We start from the raw sequence: 19,784 nt of genomic DNA, 5'->3' as shown, positions 1-19,784 counted from the left end.
CTTTGATTCAATTCGTACCTTTACATTGGTCCCCGGCTTTGGAGATTCAGCCACCGACTTGGGATGAATCTCCTCCAAATTGAATCACCACCCAAAGCTTCACACAGCCCTGCCATATAGTACTTATATAAGATGAGGTATCACCACATCTTCCTGTTCCTTCTACTCTGATATTCATGTTGTGTGGTTGTCTGCCTTATCTCCAGAGCAGGTTCAGATTCTGGATCCCAAGTGGATGGAGGTCCTTCCTTTGCAACCTTGGCTCAGATGTATGAACTTTAAGGAAGGTAGAAATTCTGGTGCATCTTACTTTCCCTGTGCATCATATATTGCTTCTAGGCACCTAACTCTAGTAAATAGGCACTTGAAATTTAGACATTATAGAATTTAATGTACATATAGTTAAGGCATTTTTTTTTGTATGTGGCCAGTAAATATTTTCCACCTAGTCTTTAAATGGCATAATGATATATGAAAATAGAGCTGATCTAAAATCAAGGTTCAGATCTCCAGGATCCCACTGAATTTTGCTAAAAAAAATTATTGGGAGATGCTACTGATTTTTGAACAAATATACTTTTCCACAGTTTAAGATAATGAAATAGTTATATTCAGTGGAGACACTAGACATGAAGCCCACTGGAAAAGAAGAATGTGGACTTGAAAGAAAGAAATATTATACTACTGTATTTAAACAAAAAACAAAAAAAAAGCAGACATAAAACAAATGATTTTCCTTCTGATTAGAAATATGTCAACTATATGTAATAGTTAAAATATGTCATCTGAATAGGAAATGCCCTGATGCCTTCAAAGCAGCTTCACTGAATACTTCATTATTTCTTATAATTTATCCCCTTGAGAAATTAATGCATTCACATCTTTAATCAGAGGATATCAAAGGACAACTGCCACTCTAAAGCTAGGATCATTATTGTTACTTCTCCTAGTAAGGTACACATTACAGTCAAAGACTTAAAAACAAAAAATCCCAAATATAAGGTTACCAAATTTTCAATTATTGTAGTTTTCCATTATATCACCTTACCTTATTGCAGTTTAATGTCATTATTAGAGGAACAGCCTGTTCCTGGGTGATCGGAAGCATTCTCCTTTGTAATCACCCTACACTTCATTTAGTGAAGTCACAAGGCACAGTTTGTGACCTTAGTTTTGTTTTTGTCTTGATGATTTGTGATTTCACAAGTACTAGTAGTCCCATAAAACATGACTGAAAGAACCAGCTAGGAAAATAGTACTTCTAATTCAAAGACAATTTCTATTTACACAAACAAACGTGCATGCACTCATGTGTGCATGAGCACATGCATAAACTGGTGGTTAAAATCCCATGGGAGGCAAGTCTAAAGGGGAAAGGAGTCCAAGAGATCATATTAAGGATGATCAGGCTTTAATAAACAGGCCATCCCTATGTAAAGAAAAGTTAGGAAGTGCCACCAAAGACCAGCATAGCTAAGCAGCAAGCTCTTCACTGAGCTGAATAGTGTGAGCCAGTTAGTCTTTAAGGGCGACTGTAGCATGTGCAGTGAGGCTACTCCGATGCACTATAATTATAGAATGTCAGAGCAGACTTGATTAATCAAGTCTGTTGAAATTTAACATACTTGTAAAATACTGTGGGTTTTTTGCCTCACAGCCCTTGTTAACTGCAACTTAATTCATGCCTTGGGCTTCCTGATTTTTCTCCCTGCATGCTTGTGAGATACTCTTATGCTCATCCTCAGTAAAATAGCCAAGCCTCCATTTTTTGTAAAATACCTTTTGAAGTTTCAGTTCACTGAAGAAAGTAAGGCAGGATGCCTTAGGGGACCTGTAGACCTGCAAGACTCCTGCTTCATTGCGCTTTAATTACCGCATGTTGAAGCAGGCTCAATTAATTAAGCTCGCTAAGTAGAACACTCCACCAGCCTCAGCATCTCATGTATTCGGTATCCCCATGCTTTGAAATGACAGTGGGGGTGCTTTATCTAAAGCTCATCAAACGAGCTTTAGTAAAAGCGCCCCTGCTGCCATTTTGAGGAATGGGATGCTGAATACACAAAAAGCCGTGTGCGCTTTAATTAGAGTGGCTTCTAAGAGCCACTCTAATTAAAGTATCCCCCCCAACCCCTAGAGCATGTGTAAAAAACAAACAAACAACCCCCCCCTTAGGGTGTTTATACACATTCTCTGGGAGTGGGGGGAGGCACTTTGATTAAAGCACTTGGAGCATCATGTGTATCAGCGTCCCTGCACTAAAAAATGGCAGCAGGGTCTTGTTGAAGCTTCTTCAGTGTGCTGAAACTTCCGAAGTATTTAGATAAAATGGAAGATTGCACATTTTGCTGGGGATGAGCATAAGATTATCTAACAAGCATGCAGGGAGAAAATCAAGAAGGCCAAGGCATGAACTAAGATGAGTTAGCAAGGGATGTAAGGCAAAAAAAAAATCATTCTACAACTATTTTTAAGAAAGGCGAAAAGCTAAAAAAGTATAAGTCCCTTCCTGAATGCAGAGGGCAACTTAAAAATGGACACTGCAAAGAAGACCTCAGTATTTTTAGACTGAATTCTTTTTTTCTCTTCTGTCTTTGCAAATAAGGTCAGCTACCAAATGATAAGCACATCTGGCACCAATGATAAGGAAGGAGTTAAGTGGCCCAAAGTAGTGAAAGAACAGGTTGGAGATTACTTAGAGCAGCTGGGTATTTTCAAGTCAGCAGGGCTAGACAAGATTAATCTTTGGAATTGGAATCTTAAGGAGTTGGCTGAGTAATTGTTATTCCCTTTGAGAAGTTGTGGAAGTTGGGTGAAGTTCCATCAACTGGTAAAAAGGCAAATTTCTTGCTCATCTGGAAGAAAGGGAAGGAAGATCTAGGCAATTATAGATTGGTCAGTCTAACTCTGATGCCTAGAAAGAATATGGAGCAGTTCACTAAGGAATCTCTTTCTGAGTCCCTAGAAAATAACAAGGTGATCACTAGCCAATAGGGCTGTGCAAAGCTTCGGTCCCTGATTTGATTCAGCAGAGATTCAGCCTGATTCGGTGGCTGAATCTCTGAATCCGAATCAAATCAGGAAACCCTTTAATATCTCTGAGTCAAAACGGAACCCTCCAAATCAATTTGGGCAGATTTGGAAAGATTCAGCGATTCAGACATAGACACAGCTTTAAATGTTTTTTCTACGTACCTCAAGGTACCAGGCGGCTTGTGAATACTGAGATGCTGGCACGGATGGAGTGTCCCACAGGAGCACAGGGGGCTCCCTGGCATGTTTGGCAGCAGACCCAGAAGTGGACCAGAAGTACTTCTGGGTCCAACAGGGAGCATGCGGGGGGGCACACCTCCCTGGCTCAGTGACTGATGCCTCCTGGGTCTAGGGGAGGTGCATCTGGGATCCCCCTGTGGCAAATTGCTGAGCTGGGGAGGTGTAGGGCGGGGCCAGAAGTATACTGGAAGTACCCCCAGGGAGTACTCCTGTGGGATGCTCCATCCGTCTCACCATCACAGCATTCACAATCCACGCCTAGCACCTTGGGGTATGTAAAAAAGGCATTTAAAGCTGTGTCTATGGCCAAATCGCTGATTCTCCAAATCATCATTGAATCTTCACATTCAGATTCAGCTGAATTGAATCAGGAACAGTGATCTGAATCAACAAATCAAATCACTGTCCCCGATTCGGGGGGAATCTGAATCCAAATTGAATTGGCCTGTTTTGGACACCTCTACTAGCCAATACACATTCACTAAGAGCAAATATTACCTAACCAAATTGATTTCCTTTTACAATGAGGAGATGGGCTTTCCGGATGAAAGAAGAGCACTTAATGTGATATACCCCACTTTTAGCAAGGCTGTGGACACTGTCTCCCATGGCATTTTCACTAGCAAGCTAAAGAAATGCAGTGTAGACAAATGTACTATAATCTGGACGCATAACAGATATCAAGCCAACATGAATGGCTTGACATCTAATTAGGAGGAAGTATTGAATACAATTTCCCAGGGGTCTGTTTTGAGTCCAGTACTGCTTAATATCTTCATTAATGTTTTGGGGGATAGGGTTGCTTGCCCATTTAGCCAATTTGCAAATGATTCCAAGCTGGGTATAGTTGCAGGCACTGTGGAGGATAGGATTAGGATTCAAAACAACCCTGAGAAACTGGGGAAAAAATGTCTGAAATTAATCAAATAGAGTTCAGTAAGGACAAGGACAAAATCCTGAACTTAGGTCAGAACAACTGCATGCGCAAATACAAATAGAGGAACAACTGGCTAGGCTGCAATGCTGCAGAAAAAGACTTGGAGGTTATGGTCCACTGCCAGCTAAATATGAGCCAATACTAAGTTCTTGTTGCAAGAAAGCTAATAGCACTCTGAGCTGTATTAACAGGGCTGTTACTTACAAGTCAAGGGAAGTATTTCTTCCACTCCATTCGACACTGATGAGTCCTCATCTAGAGTACTGTGTACAGTTTTGGGCATTGTACTTCAAGAAATATGTAGATGCATTAGGGGGAGGCCAGCAGAGAGCAACAAAAATGAGTACAGGACTGGGAAATATGTTTTATGAGAAAAGGTTGCAATACCTATGATTATTTAGTCTGGAGAAGAAAAGACCGAGAGAGGATTTGATAATACCTGAAGGATGATTTTAAAGAGGAAACTTTTCTCAGTGGCTGCCGGGGACAAGACAAACACCAACATTTTTAAACTTCAACTAGATAAATGTAGGCTAGCTTTTAAGAACTTGCTCATTATGAAGGTGCTTATGCATTGGAAGATATTACCTAAAGTTCTTGTGGAATCTCTATCCTTGGAAGTATCCGAGAGTGGGTTAAGTAAACACCTGTCTGGAATGGTTTAAAGTTTGAGCTACTCTTGAAGAAGAGGTTGGACCAGATGACCTCTTGAGGTCCCTTTTAACCCCTATTTTTCTATGATTCTATGGTAAGAAAAGGACAGTATCATGTAATGTGTTTTGGTAGGTTACAGTTGTAAACCTGCTGGTGTGGTTGTAAGAGTATCATCTGTGAATTTTACAGGAGTGAAGTTCTTGGGAAGGAGGAATTGAAACAGCTATCTAAAATGCCTACATACTCATTTCATATGTGAAGCTGGCACTCATCCTGTATACTGTATGCTCTCTTGAACAGGTGCTCTTGAAGCATAAAAGGAGTAAAGTGAGAGAAGGACCTCCTTTTAGTAAATAGCTGACTTCATCTTTGAATATAACATTACTTATGGCACACAGCAGAGTTTTCAGTTAGGCCTCTTTTACAAGCAATTGATATTCTCTATAGCCTGTGCATAATGCTGTCTAGAGAGTTAGAAGGATGTTAACATTTCATTACTCCTGCCATTGATTTTTCTTTACTTTCTTCACAACAAAAATCAAAATGTGACCTCTTATTCCACTGAATTAGTTCCAGAGCACTTGGCATTATTGACCCCCTAATGAAAATTAATGATGGCTTCTTTCATTCAGTCTCTCAAGTAGGCACACCAAGTATGTTTAAAAAAAAGGGTGAATGTATTTCTCACATTGAAGTAGAATAACACCATGTTAAATACAAAAACCTATGTTAATGCAACATTAAGTTTTCAAATTTAAAGGCACAAAGGTCATGAAATTAAAACATTATGGTCTCTGTTGCATCATCAGGACCCAGTACTGCAGAGACTTAAACATGTCAGTAGTCTCAGTCATGTGTAATCAGTGAGACTATTAGTGAGTAAAATAATACCTTAATTTAATTTGTACTTAAATATAATTTTAGCCCTCAATTTTTTCCATAGACAAATCTTTCCCTCCCAAGTATTTTCACTGAAGATAAAGGAAACCAGAGGATGCATAGCACAACTTTTCTGCCATCCTCCTCCTGGCCCCTTGTATATGAGCTCAGCAAGCCCTTGCTGCCAGGACAGTCACAAATAATAAAGGCAAATCAACTGGCAAATCAACACATTTTTTACTGTTTCTTTCTATAGACAATAAGGATTATGATGCATATCTCTCCTATACCAAAGTGGATCCTGACCAGTGGAATCAAGAAACTGGAGAAGAAGAACGATTTGCTCTTGAGATACTGCCAGATATGCTTGAAAAGCATTATGGGTACAAGTTGTTCATACCAGATAGAGATTTGATTCCCACTGGAAGTAAGTTGTGTTTACTTGTGTCTGTGCATGTTTCCTAAATGATAAATACCGACGGATGTATATACTGTGCTCTTCCCCCTCAATGAAATCATAAAAATGCTGAATGTGCATCCCCTAAAATTAAACATGTTTTAAAAATATATCAGTGGTATTTTCACCAAAGTTAAGAGAGTCTGGAAAGCCATGTATACAGATACAAAATGAAAGGATGATGAGACCTACATCTTGTTGGGTTCAATGAGGAGCCACTAATCTATAAAATTCCCAGGCCCTGTCTAAAATCTGAATAGGAATTCAGAATTCAGTCCTAAAGTTTATTCCAGAACCCAAACAAGAGATAAAACAGTCTTGTGTTTTAACACAACAGTCAGTTGATAACATTTGCAGTTCTGTGAAGCAATGCTATATAGCCTTGTGATTTATTAGTATTCACAGCAGGTAAGTGTGCGCTGCAGCCACTGGAGATCTACAGAAAAAGAAAGTGTGCTGATTAGGGCCTTTCCCCCCAGTTTACTTCTTTTTCGTGCTTATTTCACATAGTCCTGCCCAATTTTATTCATTGCTTTGCGAGCAGCTGTATTTCATCTTCATCTATCCAAGATAGACTTGCACAGGGTTCTAGTTACCAGGGTATTTGAACTTAATTTACTTTTTTGTTTGTTTTTAAAGAAAAAGCACAGCATTTGCCTAACCTCGTCAGTGCCTAAATTTACTAAGTATCTCCCTTTTTGACCTGAAAGCTCCCTAAGCACAGGCAGTTCTGCTTGTATGTGCCTGGAACTGCCCCAGTCTAAGCTAAGCCCCATTTGGATTCAGAAACTAGGCAGTGATGTTTTGATCCACAGTTTGCTAAGTAGCCTGAGCGTATGCCTAAATTACTCTGACTGGATTCAGTTCAGTACAAAGAACAGCACCCAGCATCAAAAGACATGACTAGGGAGGGAAGAGGTGTTGGGGCTGGTACTAGTGTCCCATCTGATAGCTTTTATTTAATAGCTGAAAGCATTCTAATGGGAAGTGGAAGAGTCAGAGTTCTAAGATTTCCACAGCTTTTGGGAATTTAAACAAACATCTCACATTTTCCTAGACAATGTCCTTACCACCAGACCACAGGCTATTCCCTGGGGTGGGAGGAGCCACTGTGAAAGACAATGGATACAAACCAGAAATAATGCAAGAAGAAGGGACTGGAACCTCTGACTCCCTGTCCCTTAATGCTAAACTAGATCCATGTTCCTTGCTTATTCATCTTCTAGGCCTATGAATCTCAAATTCATTGATGCACAGTAGTCGAGCTCCAACAGGGAAAGGTGGAAAATACTCTTTAGGGGAAATGTGAGAGGTGAGTTTGAGCCTCATCAGGCTGAGGGAAGTCTAGAAATGAGGGGTCCCACTTCCTGAATTAGTGTTCTGATTACCAGACTATTACATAAAAGGCAGGAACCATAGCCAGTATAATTTATGTTACTCTGCTGTGTTTGGAGTTTTTTAAGTGAATCTTCTTCAATTCCTTGGAAAAGTGGTTGTAAGCACTTCCCCAAGAGAGAGGTCTTAAGGAGCCCAGGTGGCCTTGAGATAATACAAGGGAAGTTAAGACATCTAAACTCCAAAGGGTGGGAATTCAGGCATGCCTCTGTGCTTAGCATTGCCTGTTTTCAAGCTCAAGGTAGCTCCTTCCTCAACATGCTAGTTTTGGGGGGTTTTTATCACATTTCTGAGGCACCTACTCTCCCCAGTAAAAGCCTATGTGCCTAACTCTGGGTTTTTTATTTACTTTGCGGGGGCCAGGCACATGGAACACTTAGCAAGTAAACATCTAGGTCCTCTGCTGGAGCTAGGCATTAGATTTTTTTAGCAGAGCAATGCTGATAACAAAGATCCTTGTTCAGATGCAAATATGGGTATTTGTATAATGAAAAAGTCTAAGCAAATCAAGCAAGCTTGCATAAACAAAGCAAACTTGCATAAACATGATGGAAATTTAAATGAGTATTTGCATGTGCAACCTACTTTTAAGGGAAAGGAAAATTTAGCCCTTTTTCTACCAAGGCCACAAAGGGGAAGATGGTTACTTCCACTGATCTTGGATGGTTACTTCCACTGAACAATTGTTTTATTTTGTAGCCTACATTGAAGATGTGGCAAGATGTGTAGACCAAAGCAAGCGACTCATCATTGTCATGACTCCAAATTATGTGGTAAGAAGAGGCTGGAGCATCTTTGAACTGGAAACTAGGCTTCGGAACATGTTAGTCACGGGTGAAATCAAAGTAATACTGATTGAATGCAGTGAACTCCGGGGAATTATGAACTACCAGGAGGTTGAGGCTCTGAAACATACCATCAAGCTTCTAACTGTCATTAAATGGCACGGACCAAAATGCAACAAGTTGAATTCCAAATTTTGGAAACGTTTACAGTATGAAATGCCTTTTAAGCGGATAGAACCCATCACGCATGAGCAGGTTTTAGATGTCAGTGAGCAGGGACCCTTTGGGGAACTGCAGACGGTCTCAGCAATTTCAATGGCTGCTGCCACCTCCACTGCCCTTGCCACTGCCCATCCAGATCTACGCTCCACCTTTCATAACACGTATCATTCACAGATGCGCCAGAAACACTATTATCGAAGCTATGAATACGATGTACCTCCTACTGGCACCCTGCCTCTTACCTCAATAGGTAACCAGCATACCTACTGCAACATCCCTATGACACTTATCAATGGGCAGCGGCCACAGACAAAAACAAATAGGGAGCAGAATCCAGATGAGGCTCACACAAACAGTGCAATACTGCCCCTCTTGCCACGGGAGACCAGTATATCAAGTGTCATTTGGTGACAGATATGCAAGGGGGACCTCAACCCCCTTGAGTAGGAGCTAAGTCTGCAGTCTGGTGCCTGGAACTACATCCTCGACTGCTGCTGTTAAACATGCATTACAATCTATGAAATACGAGGAGAAACAGGGTCTTGTACATATGTTTTTTGCAATTTCTTTGTAGCATCAGTCTTCCTGTTTTACCCATGTCTCTTGCCATTCACATCTTTGACTTTATTTTATATGTCATTGGGATTTGTATATTGACATTTTTTAAATGAAGAGACTGCTGTATAGATAGGAAAACTTTTTGCTTCATTAGTATAGTTTTAGATTTTTTTAACATTTCTTGGGAATGCTTGGACACAGCTATGTTGATATCAGAAGCACCATCCATTTTGTTGGCCTGCCTAGCCTGATACATGAAGGCCATGCCTGCTGGAATTCACCTGCTGTGAAGAACATTTGTTCTTAGGAAGAAGCCCACCCATCATTCTGAACTCCAAGTTTCATTCCTTATCCCACGACAGCACTCTACCCCTTCCCTTCCTTTCCCTTCCCTTATGATGGTCCCATGCTGGGTAACAATAGCCTGATCATCTAACATTTAACTCAGTAAATGCTTGTCAGTCAGTAAGATATACCCAATCTGTATCAATTGCTTCACAGTAACCACTGCAGAGTGTGTAGAAAGTAGAGTTCGTTTTTTGTTTTATGAATGAGTTGATTGTATCCCTTTTATATATATAAAAAACCTACCCTAATTTGCTCACTTCCTGGAAAAGTATGAATGTGATTGTGTTTGGGGTTATTTTTTTGTTTGTTGGTTTTAAGCATTTGACTTTTTTCTTTTTCCCCATAACATTTTGCAAAAGAGCTTATTTGCAATTGTCAGGAAAGTAATGCAATAGGCAGTGAAGTACAGTAAATCCTGCTGGGATTTACTGTGATGGCTTCCAAACCAAAGGGGAATAGAAGGACAATATCAAATATGGTGTATCACATTGTATTATAGAAAATGCTATTTTCTAAAAAGTAAGAGCAAAATATTATTTTGCAGCTGATTATGGCGTCCCCTTGTATTTTAATGTTCCAATAACTGTATTTGCTTTACAATGATATATTCAGAGTTGAACATTCTTATTTCTTTTGTTTTAGCTTGTAACAATAAGTAAAAGTTTATTAATTTCAAGATGATTTACATGAGAACTCAGGCAGTAAAAAAAATTACCATGAATACCAACGAATATCAATGTTTTAAGAATAAGCATTTATTTATACAAAATTAATATTTAAATCAGACCTGGAAGTATTAAACAATTAATTTTATTGAATAAATAAATTAGTTTTATTTTTAATGTATGATTCCATCTTTGAGGAGTTGCAGATTACATGTGTACCATGGCTCCTAGGGAAAAAGTCACTGCTCACAGTTCAGAGATCCTAAAAATTAAGAGTAAATGACCTTACCAATATTTACATTTTAAATGGTGCAAGAGTCGCTTTCCATTTTAGAAAATGCAGGGAGTGGGATTAGAATAAAAAAAAATTAGGAGGCCAATCCTCTTTTGGTCTACCTGAAGCCAATGGGGCTTGGTTAGAATTCCCTACTGATGATTCACACCCTTTTTTTATTATTTATACCAGCAGAGAGCTAAGGCCCCTAATTTTACTTCAAATATCAACAAATTGATACCCAGAACAGTTGGGAACAGATTGAATGCCAGAATGCAGAGATTTTAATTTATTTCAGTAACTCATTTCCTGTAGGGATTTTTATAACAGCTGACCAGTGTTGGCCAATATAATGGATGTTGTGTGAATTGTTCATTATTATTATCACTATAAAAGAAATACAAGTTATAATATTTTGGTCTCAGTAGGATGTGATTGGTCAAAATATGTAAACTGCAGTTTGGGGATGTTTGTCGGGGTAAGTCAAAATTGACAGTGTATGAGGAAATAGCTATTATCATGTTGCAACAGTTAAGACATCTCAATATCTACATAACAAGCTTGAAGGAGCTTTGGGATGTGCACTGATTTTTATTTGCTTAAAAATGTTTATTTCTCTGACAATTCACCCGGGTCCTTTTCTACAATCTGTTCTTTATTTCAGTGTCTCCCCCTGGATATCAGTCAAATAGCCACAAAATGGAAATGAAGCTTCCAGGCCACATAAAATTTTAAGACAGCATTGCACATTTGGTCAGTTTCACATTCTAAGAAGGCTCCCATTTATTTTCTGTTATAGACATCTGTGAGTCAATAACGGCATTGAACTTCATTCAACTGGATTCCAAACGCCCCCTGAACAAAGTAAAATAAAGCAATGCAACATCCTTTCACTTCCTCTTTTCCCTTTATATTTTTTAAGATGAAGATTGGGAGGTGGAATTAATGTAGAGTCAAATAATCTGACCACAGTCACATTCTAGGCATTGGTAGATGTTCCTTTAGCTGCACTGGGAGTACTTTTTGTTGTTCAGTTTTTAGTGTAGATTTAAGCACTTTGAATAGCATGATTCAGGGATTGATGGATACTATTTGATATTCACACTACTTAAAAGTTTTTTCTTATAATGCTTTGTCATAATATTAAACAAAAACAGACAAAAAAAAATCAAGAAAATAAACAGAGAAGCCATTTATGGCTTTAGAAACATTCCTCCCAAGTATTCCTCTTCTATAAACAGCCCTGTGTGAGAAACAGTGAAGGAAACTGTCATGTTTTCACGTGCTCTATGTTTGACAAAAGTTCTGTCAGAACACAAAATAAAAAGGAAAAAAAACTTTCATTTGCCCTAGTGCTTAGGCTCCATCCTTTTTTGGTTTGAGATGTTCTAGTTTCTGATAATGAAGTCTGAAGTGTGCATGTAATAGCCAAGTACAAGTTTAGCCATAAAAATAGCACTTTATCTTTAAAAATTGTACAGTGTAATGATTGGAGAAAATGTACTCTGCCTGGTCACCGATGTTGGGTCTGTATGTGGATTCTATGCACATGAATTATCTAGGTATGGTGCTTCATCTTTGTAAAGCTCTCTATTGTCAGGTAACTCCTAGATATACAAAGAAGGGACTTTTTCACCCAACAACAAGGAAACTCATTATGAACAACTCCCAAATCACATGTATAGCTTTATAGAACGAGAGGACCACACATTATGCAGCTGATTATTTTGAAGACAAAGTGCATCTCTGGACCTGATTCTGCTTTTGGCTACACCAGTGTAAATCCAAAATAACTACTTCAGTTGATTAAATTAAATCAGTGTGAAAACTGATTTTGATGAGAAGTGAATCAGGACAAACCAATAGGAAAGGAATTTGAACCTATATCTAATGATGGAAAGATACTTGACTTGGATGTTTTAATCAAAGATGATCCTAACTTGAGCAAGGGACCGGAGTCCATGACCTTGCGGGGGCCCTTTCAGGCCTACTTTCCTATGATCCTATGAGGGAAGTCTTGGCCTGACTCAAGTCAATGGCAAAATTCCTATTGGCTTTAGGAGGGTCTCAGCTTCATCCAAGAAAATTCCATCATATATATGTATTTATCAAATCACCAAGCTAGGGAGAACCTAACTAAAATAAAAAGAAGGAGCTATATAAATGTTTGGTGTTTGGGTTAAATATTTTAGCCTTAAATGCAAACTTTTTACAGTTTTCTGTAAGCACCCAGTTGTGAAAACCAAGGACATATTACATAATGGGAGATAATCAGACTCTACATAATTAGGAAGTCTGTTATAGTTGCCTGATTAAAATGCACAAAGTTTTACTTGAATAGTGTGCATTAAGGACACATTTAAATTATAGATAGAGCAATGAGATTTGGCCTGATAAACAGACTTCCTTTTTTCTTAAATTAAAAGAAAAATATTGCCAAGCTCTTAAACCCTGGGAGAATATCATTAAAATCAAAAGAAGGAAATAAAAATTGCAACAATAAAATAGACACTGAAGCAGTCAATGGAAACAGAAGCCAAGGAAGAGGAAGTGGGGAAAAATTGGCATATTTCTCCATTATATTATGTCTCTGCCACAGAGCTCAGTGGCCATTTGGTCTGACCTACAAAAAAAACCCTGATTGTCGTATGCAGTGTCTTGGAAATGGATTCAAAGCAAAAATGCAGTCCTGCCTATCTGGTATCTTGCTGAATGCTTTCTTTTTTTATAGTAATCCAGGAGCAGGCATAGTTGCTGCACAGCTGTACATATGGAAACAGATGTTTATTCAGCACTAAAATTTCTCCTGCACAGATGGCTTACTGCATGATCCAGTGCAATTATTCTCATTATCTCCTTCCCCATACTCAAGTCTATATCACTGTCTGGTTTTACCTTCATCATAAATGAGCTAGAGGTAGACTGAGCTGAACTTAGACAAACATAGGCAGTTTCATAACTAGCATTCAGTGTTTTTCTGCACAGTGATCACTTCAAGTTCACTTGCTTTTGATATCTCGATCGTGGCTCCTGCTCTGCTAATAGCCCATTGAGTGACGGTGAAGGAATGGGCTTTCCACTGTCACGTAAGGTTTTGTATGTTGAAGCTCAGCACTGATTCTATGTTGTCTTGCGGGAAAAGTAACCGTACTGCAGTTCCCCACCGACACTGGACATACCACTAAAAGAAGACATATCGGCAACATCATGCTCTTCTAACTGAGCTTTGGTTGATGTTCCAGAATCTACAGAGCTTTGTGGGAGTAAGAACAATAGAAATGTCTCTGACCATAAAGATTTTTCTATAGCATTTTTTGTTTTATTCTATTTGATATCAAGTCCGATCATTATACATTATTCTATAGATAAGAGAAAAACTGATGAATGATTCAGCATTCATAAACAAATGATGTAAGAAAAAATATAAAGGGAAGGCCATTAGCAGTAATTCTGTGGGGAAAAAGAAAAAATCCCCCTCATTGTGCCTAAAAATATTAATACCTTCACTAAACTACTGCCAAGCTGTATCTTCCTGGGGATAATGGAGAAACTCAACCAAAAAGCTTTGTTTTTCAATATGCTTACATAATACAACCAATATCTTAGAGAAAACCTTTCCAAAAACAGTCAAAATTTAATTGAAAAATGTTTATGTCTGTGGAATTAGGTTTACATTGTCTCCTAGAATCAATGCAGCCAGTTTTGAATGTTGTATGAAATAAGAAAGCTATATTCACTATCATTGATAGGAGTGCCGCCACACAGGTATTTCTTTGCTGTGCTGCCCTTTTTTGGAAAACAATTTAAAGCAACATTTTATGTTTAAGAACTTATATTAATATTCTTTATTTTTATTAATTTGAATGGAGTGTTTTTATCTCCCTGAATGGTGTCAGCTATAATTACTGTTCAAAAGATAAAAATGAATGTACTTTTTAATCTATCTTCTTGTTATCAGATCTTAGTTTTCTCCTCATCTAGATGTATAACCAAAATAAATACCTTTTCTGAAGGAAACTAAGTACCTAAAACCACACCTTTATTTTATTAATATTCCCTAATTAGTTTTCAACACCCCAGAGGAGGGCAGGCAAATAGTTAGTTTAGCATTGGCAGGCTGAGGTAGAGGTCTGATATGCAGAGAAGCTCTAAGAACAAAGAGGACAACACTCTTCCCACTTTTTTCTGCTGCCTTTTGTCATGTACCTATAGCTGAGGTTGCAGCAGTGGAGAGAGAAGCATGCTCAGCAGTCTTTCCCTCATAAGCAAGTGGTCAGGAGAAGTCAGGAATTAGATTGAACATTGGAACAAGGCGCCCATTGTACCCAGTGCCCAGAACAGGGTCCCTCTCCCCTAAAGCAAGAAGGCTGGGAAACATGATGTAACTCTTGCCTTAGTGTTCATGAGAAAAACTATCACTGATCTCAGAAAAATGTTAGGCTACAAGATTAAGATAAAAGCCTCAAAATTATACATGACTCTTACTTGTATCTCAGTAACATAATTAAATTGTTGAGGACGAGGCAAAAAATAATAGCTGCCCTGCTGCCATCTAGCTGTGCCACCACCCCCACGCCACTGCCACCAGCTCCCAGGAGGCACTGCTGCCTTGGGTACCCAGTTGTTCTGTTACGTGTCTGCTCTCCCTGATTGCAACCATCATCCCACCTAGTCCTTTTCTTCCCTTCATTTTTCTTTTAGTCTCTGTAATGTTCAAGATAAAATATAAAGCTTGAGGTGCATCCTTGAGAATCTGAGTGGTATGAAAATTCTTCATGGATATTAGATTAGATTGTTGTAGGGGGTAAACTCTTGCATATGGTTTTCAATGAGCCCGTCTTTTATTTCTAAACGTCTTATTTGTGTTCTTTGCTTACACATGCTTTTTTTCATCACTTTCAAGCATATTACGAGTGTTCTTTTTGGCCAGCAGCATGACCAGGACTCCTGTTGAAGCAAATAGGAGTCCTGAATGAAAACTAATTACGAACTACAGCAATCTTGCCTTGTGTTTCCCTTTTAAAATGACATGTGATCTTACGCTTACACATAGCCTTGAAGAAGAAAAAATGTACAATAGGTAGGTCCTGATATTTAAATTATTGTTTTAGCAGCTCCCATGGCTTCTATTCTTACAGAAGATTGATTTTCTGAGCAATTCTTCATATTGTTCTTTGTGAGACTGTTTTTACACTTACTTTTCATCATTTGAGTGACAAGTAAGCATCAGGGGGGATTTGTTTTTAAGGACTGATCTTAATTACAAACTTAACAGCAATGAATTTACACACTTGGAAAAGATGGCTTGCCAGAGTTAATAATCTGGTGAACAGCTCACTGAAGCTCTAATTACATTCTTAGGGACATTTAAGTACACAATTTAAACAATTAGTACTATACATGTAACTTCAGCATCGCATTAAAACATTGTGTATTTGTCTTACAAAAACCCAGAAACCATCAAATGACAACAATTGTGTCTATACAAAGTAAGGAGGAAAACACCCAGAAAGCTTTTTTATTGCCTATAATTTGCCAAATGTTTCAAAGAAATCATTTTTCTTATTCAAGATCCCTTTCTACTTCAGCAAAAGCATTTAGAATGCAAACCCACATATCTTTACAAGATACGGAGACACTGAAGAAGAGAAGCTGTCGCAACAAATACTCATAGAAATCTTATTTACATAATGAAAAGCACTTACTTGTGCTTTTCCCTGTTCGCAGGTATGTATCCAATCATTTTATCCTTCATAGATTGATAGAAGGAAACAGTAATAGCCTTAGTTTATAAAAGCAAGCAAAGTCAAAGAAAAATATCTTTGTTCATATGCATTGCAAGGTCAGAGCAAGTTTGTAGCCAGCCCACTATTAACCACAGATGAATATAGGAGAGAAAGCTGAAAGTATGCCAATGCTCCATTTGGCGCCATGGAAAGATATTGAACACAGGTCATTGTCATTACCCCTTAGGTTTGTGGTATGCCTTCTTTTCTTCAGTTATTTTCCTCTTTTTCTCTCACATACTCTGACATCAGTGAATATGTGGAGCTTTTCTTCACTGGCTTAGTTCACAACAGAATTTTCTCATGCTCTCCCACTAGGGCCGTGTTTACCCCTAGACATACCTACACAATCAGCTGTTGGATATAACAAATACTGTTTTTTGATCATGATTTCAGAGAAGACTCCCCTATATATTCCATTCTTCTGGTGCTTCATTTCCCAAAAACTTATAAGAGATACTAACGCATTTTGGGAGTTTTGTGGCACTATGACAGTATCTGCTTGAATCACAGATACACCCACCAGAAGTCCACTGTTGCATATAAAGATTGCAGTGACACTGCAGTTCATATCTTTTTGTTGAAGTCTTACTTACAAGAGCTGTGACAGTAACACCAATATCCAGATAAGGGTGCTATATCTTGGTTTTTTTTACAGCTGGATTTTTTTTTTAGATAGAAGCATTTTCTTCGACCCTAAAAAATAATTGTTCCATATCAAACTCTTAACCATGGAAAAAGAAGAATTACCTGTTTAGAGAGCATTGGTACCTTACCATGATTGGAACTACATCTACTAGTGTATGTACTAGTATCCTAGTAAACTTCAGTCCTGATTTTAAAATTTGTCCTGATATGGAAACTGCATTCTATGTCAAGTAGTCTAATTTCCTGTGTCTTTCACCCTCCTTCTAGCTTTTTGTATTGTTCTATAGTATGGCAAGATAAAGGAGCCTAATATGCCACTTTACTACACTAATCTGGGAGAACCCAAATGATATGAAGAGTTATACTGCCATAAAACAGACTTAGGTAACAAGAGATTAGGTTAAAGGTTTTGTAAAAAATGCATGGTGTCAATCCTGGGAGCTTCTGAATTCCTACAGCTCCTCCTGTAATTAGTTTAGCACCTTTAAAGACCTTTGGTCAAGGTTCTCAAGATGCTTGAGGGGTCTAAGCTTGAGATGCGGTAAACAAGCCAATTTTCAGAAATTGTGGCGCTTTCAATCAACTTATTGAAAGTCAGGCCTCTAAGGTGCCTAAAGTTAGGTACCCAATAACTGAGTTATCATGAAGCACTAGACACATTTCAAACTTCTGATCGCATATGTGTTTGTCAACATCTCTCTAGAAACCAAAATGTAAACCATCTCAAATCATTCCTCACTAATAGTATCAAACAGGTAAATACTACCCTCTAGCCAAAAAGTCTGGCTTAGTTTTTGCTTTTATGCTTTTTCCTGAAGAACCAGTGGTTGTTACTGACTGTATGAATACTGTGCTGAATACTTGGCTGTTTTGTTTTATTTAATTTGGGAAAGAACAAAGTAGACTTACAATGATGTCATACCTTAACCCCACTATGAAGGTTTGTAGACCAGTTTTAATCATTTTGACCTTCCATCCATTTAGTAGTTTTTTAAAATGTTAAGAGGAGAAAAAATTACTGCTCTTACATAGTGCCTGGTTAATTTTGTAGTACAGAAGTACAGGCTGCTCTAAATAGTGAAAATAGTCCAAAATGATAACATCACTCCAACACTACTGATAACTAACAGCGTACTTATCTGACATCCTGTGATGGAACAGAAATTAAATAAGCTTCCCATCACCATATTTTAGTTTCATTTAAAAGCCACTGAATTCAGCCTTCCTACTTGTTTCAGTCGGCTTTGGGTGAGGCACAAAGGCACCAGTTCAGCAAAGACTGATGTGTGTCTTTAATGCATATGATTAACATCAAGCATTGCAGCAGTATATGAAGTTAAGCATGTATATAAAAGTCTTTGAAACAATTAAGGCCTTAACGCTCAATTGCAGTTGGTAGGTCATTTTAGTTAGCATATGACATATTCTTTGGTACACAGAAAAAATTGACAAAAAGATATGTTATATCACTAGTTGGCAATGGTAAAAGAAACATTTAGAGGCGTTCCTTTTCATGTGTCATCTGGACATGTGACTCAGCAAGGAAATGAAATGGTGTGGATGAGTGGTTTTGTTCAGATCCACCTTTAGTGCCCTTGTACTCCAGAAGATTTTGTTTCTTTACTTGTATTCAGTAACTTCATCTATCTGAGTGATGGCCGATTGTATATGTAATCACACTGTGCACTAACAAAACACAAACCCCAGGAATAATAGTCCCCACTTTAGATCACGCTATACTAACTTAAAAGATAGACAAGAGTCTGAAGAAAGCACTTTATAATCAAATCTCCAAGTTGGATTCCTGTGACTATAAAATACCATGCATTTTATACCTGGGTTTCTTATTTCTCTCTCGTGCACACACACACATGCATGCAGATACACACGCTCACATGGAGTTTTAAAAGGCAGGTTACATTAAAGGAATGAAACAAATGGATGCCACGCAAGCCTTTGGGAGCATGCTTCTTAATGTACATAATAAAGTAAAAAATAACTCCATTGAAGTCAGTGGAGTGCCACCGGTGGTGTAAATGAGAGCAGACTCAGGCCTAGAGTGTGTCATCAGTGAGCAAAGAAGCTGGTTAGGTTGGATTTCTGATTGTTGGTATTTTTGTTAAAGCAGCAGAATCTTCACCGATGCATCTAAGCTGCAGTTCAGAACACCTATTCTTACCAAGGCTTACTTTAGAAGTACGATTATCTTTAAAAATGCAAAATTTGCATACTTCTTTGTACACTTTGTGCAAAACCACTGAAATTAAAGTAGACATGATAGAATTAAGTAGAAGTACAAGAGTCTATATTATGCATACTATATGTTACATATTTACTAAAAAAAGGTAACTTAATATTTAGTTAAAAGAATAAAAGGGTCCATAGATAAGAACTACTGCATTTTATTACTGGTACATTACATGTTGCTGAAAAGTACAAGGGAAATAATAAAACATGTTACCCAATTTCAATGTATGTTATTTTTTAAAAAGCATCATTTGTTATCTTGCAGTACATGACACCACACCTTTAAAAAAAATTACTATGATTCATGAAACCACACAGCTTGTTGCAACAAGTATAATTATTTAGCATTTTGTGTTTTCATTGATTTTATTGTTAAGGGAGAAAAGACATCACTCACTGAATATGAATGCTGCACATGTTAGCAATAGAGATATTGATTTTTGTAACTTTGATTGCACTTGCCTTAACATACACACACACAGACATACACACAAATAGATTAAAGAAAGCAAACCCCAGAAGAGTAGGCAAGTTCTGCACCGAATATACTTTTTGCATAATTTAATGAATAATGACACATGCATATTCACTAGACTCCTTGTAAAGAGTATATGAGCACATGATGCTGTAGGTTTGTTAAAGCACAAGGTGTACTTTGT

At 38.0% G+C, this 19,784-nt stretch overlaps 1 protein-coding gene across 4 annotated transcripts in view; it reads left to right on the top strand.

Annotated features, from left to right (window-relative positions):
* Positions 1–11,791, top strand: part of IL1RAPL1 (interleukin 1 receptor accessory protein like 1) — a 1,380,155-nt gene extending 1,368,364 nt beyond the window's left edge. For 3 of the 4 annotated variants that reach the window (XM_059720831.1, XM_019486306.2, XM_059720832.1), the window contains 2 exons: positions 5,997–6,167; positions 8,292–11,791. In XM_059720831.1, the coding sequence (XP_059576814.1) occupies positions 5,997–6,167; positions 8,292–9,010 (890 nt within the window). In that variant the 3' untranslated portion in view covers positions 9,011–11,791. The remainder of the gene's footprint in view (positions 1–5,996; positions 6,168–8,291) is intronic. The other variant, XM_059720833.1, reaches the window with a different exon arrangement.
* Positions 11,792–19,784: the final 7,993 nt, after the last annotated feature.

This window comes from Alligator mississippiensis, chromosome 1 (genome assembly GCF_030867095.1).
Source record: "Alligator mississippiensis isolate rAllMis1 chromosome 1, rAllMis1, whole genome shotgun sequence".
Taxonomy (NCBI): Eukaryota; Metazoa; Chordata; order Crocodylia; family Alligatoridae; genus Alligator; species Alligator mississippiensis.
This window is presented reverse-complemented; position numbering and strand designations above follow the sequence as displayed.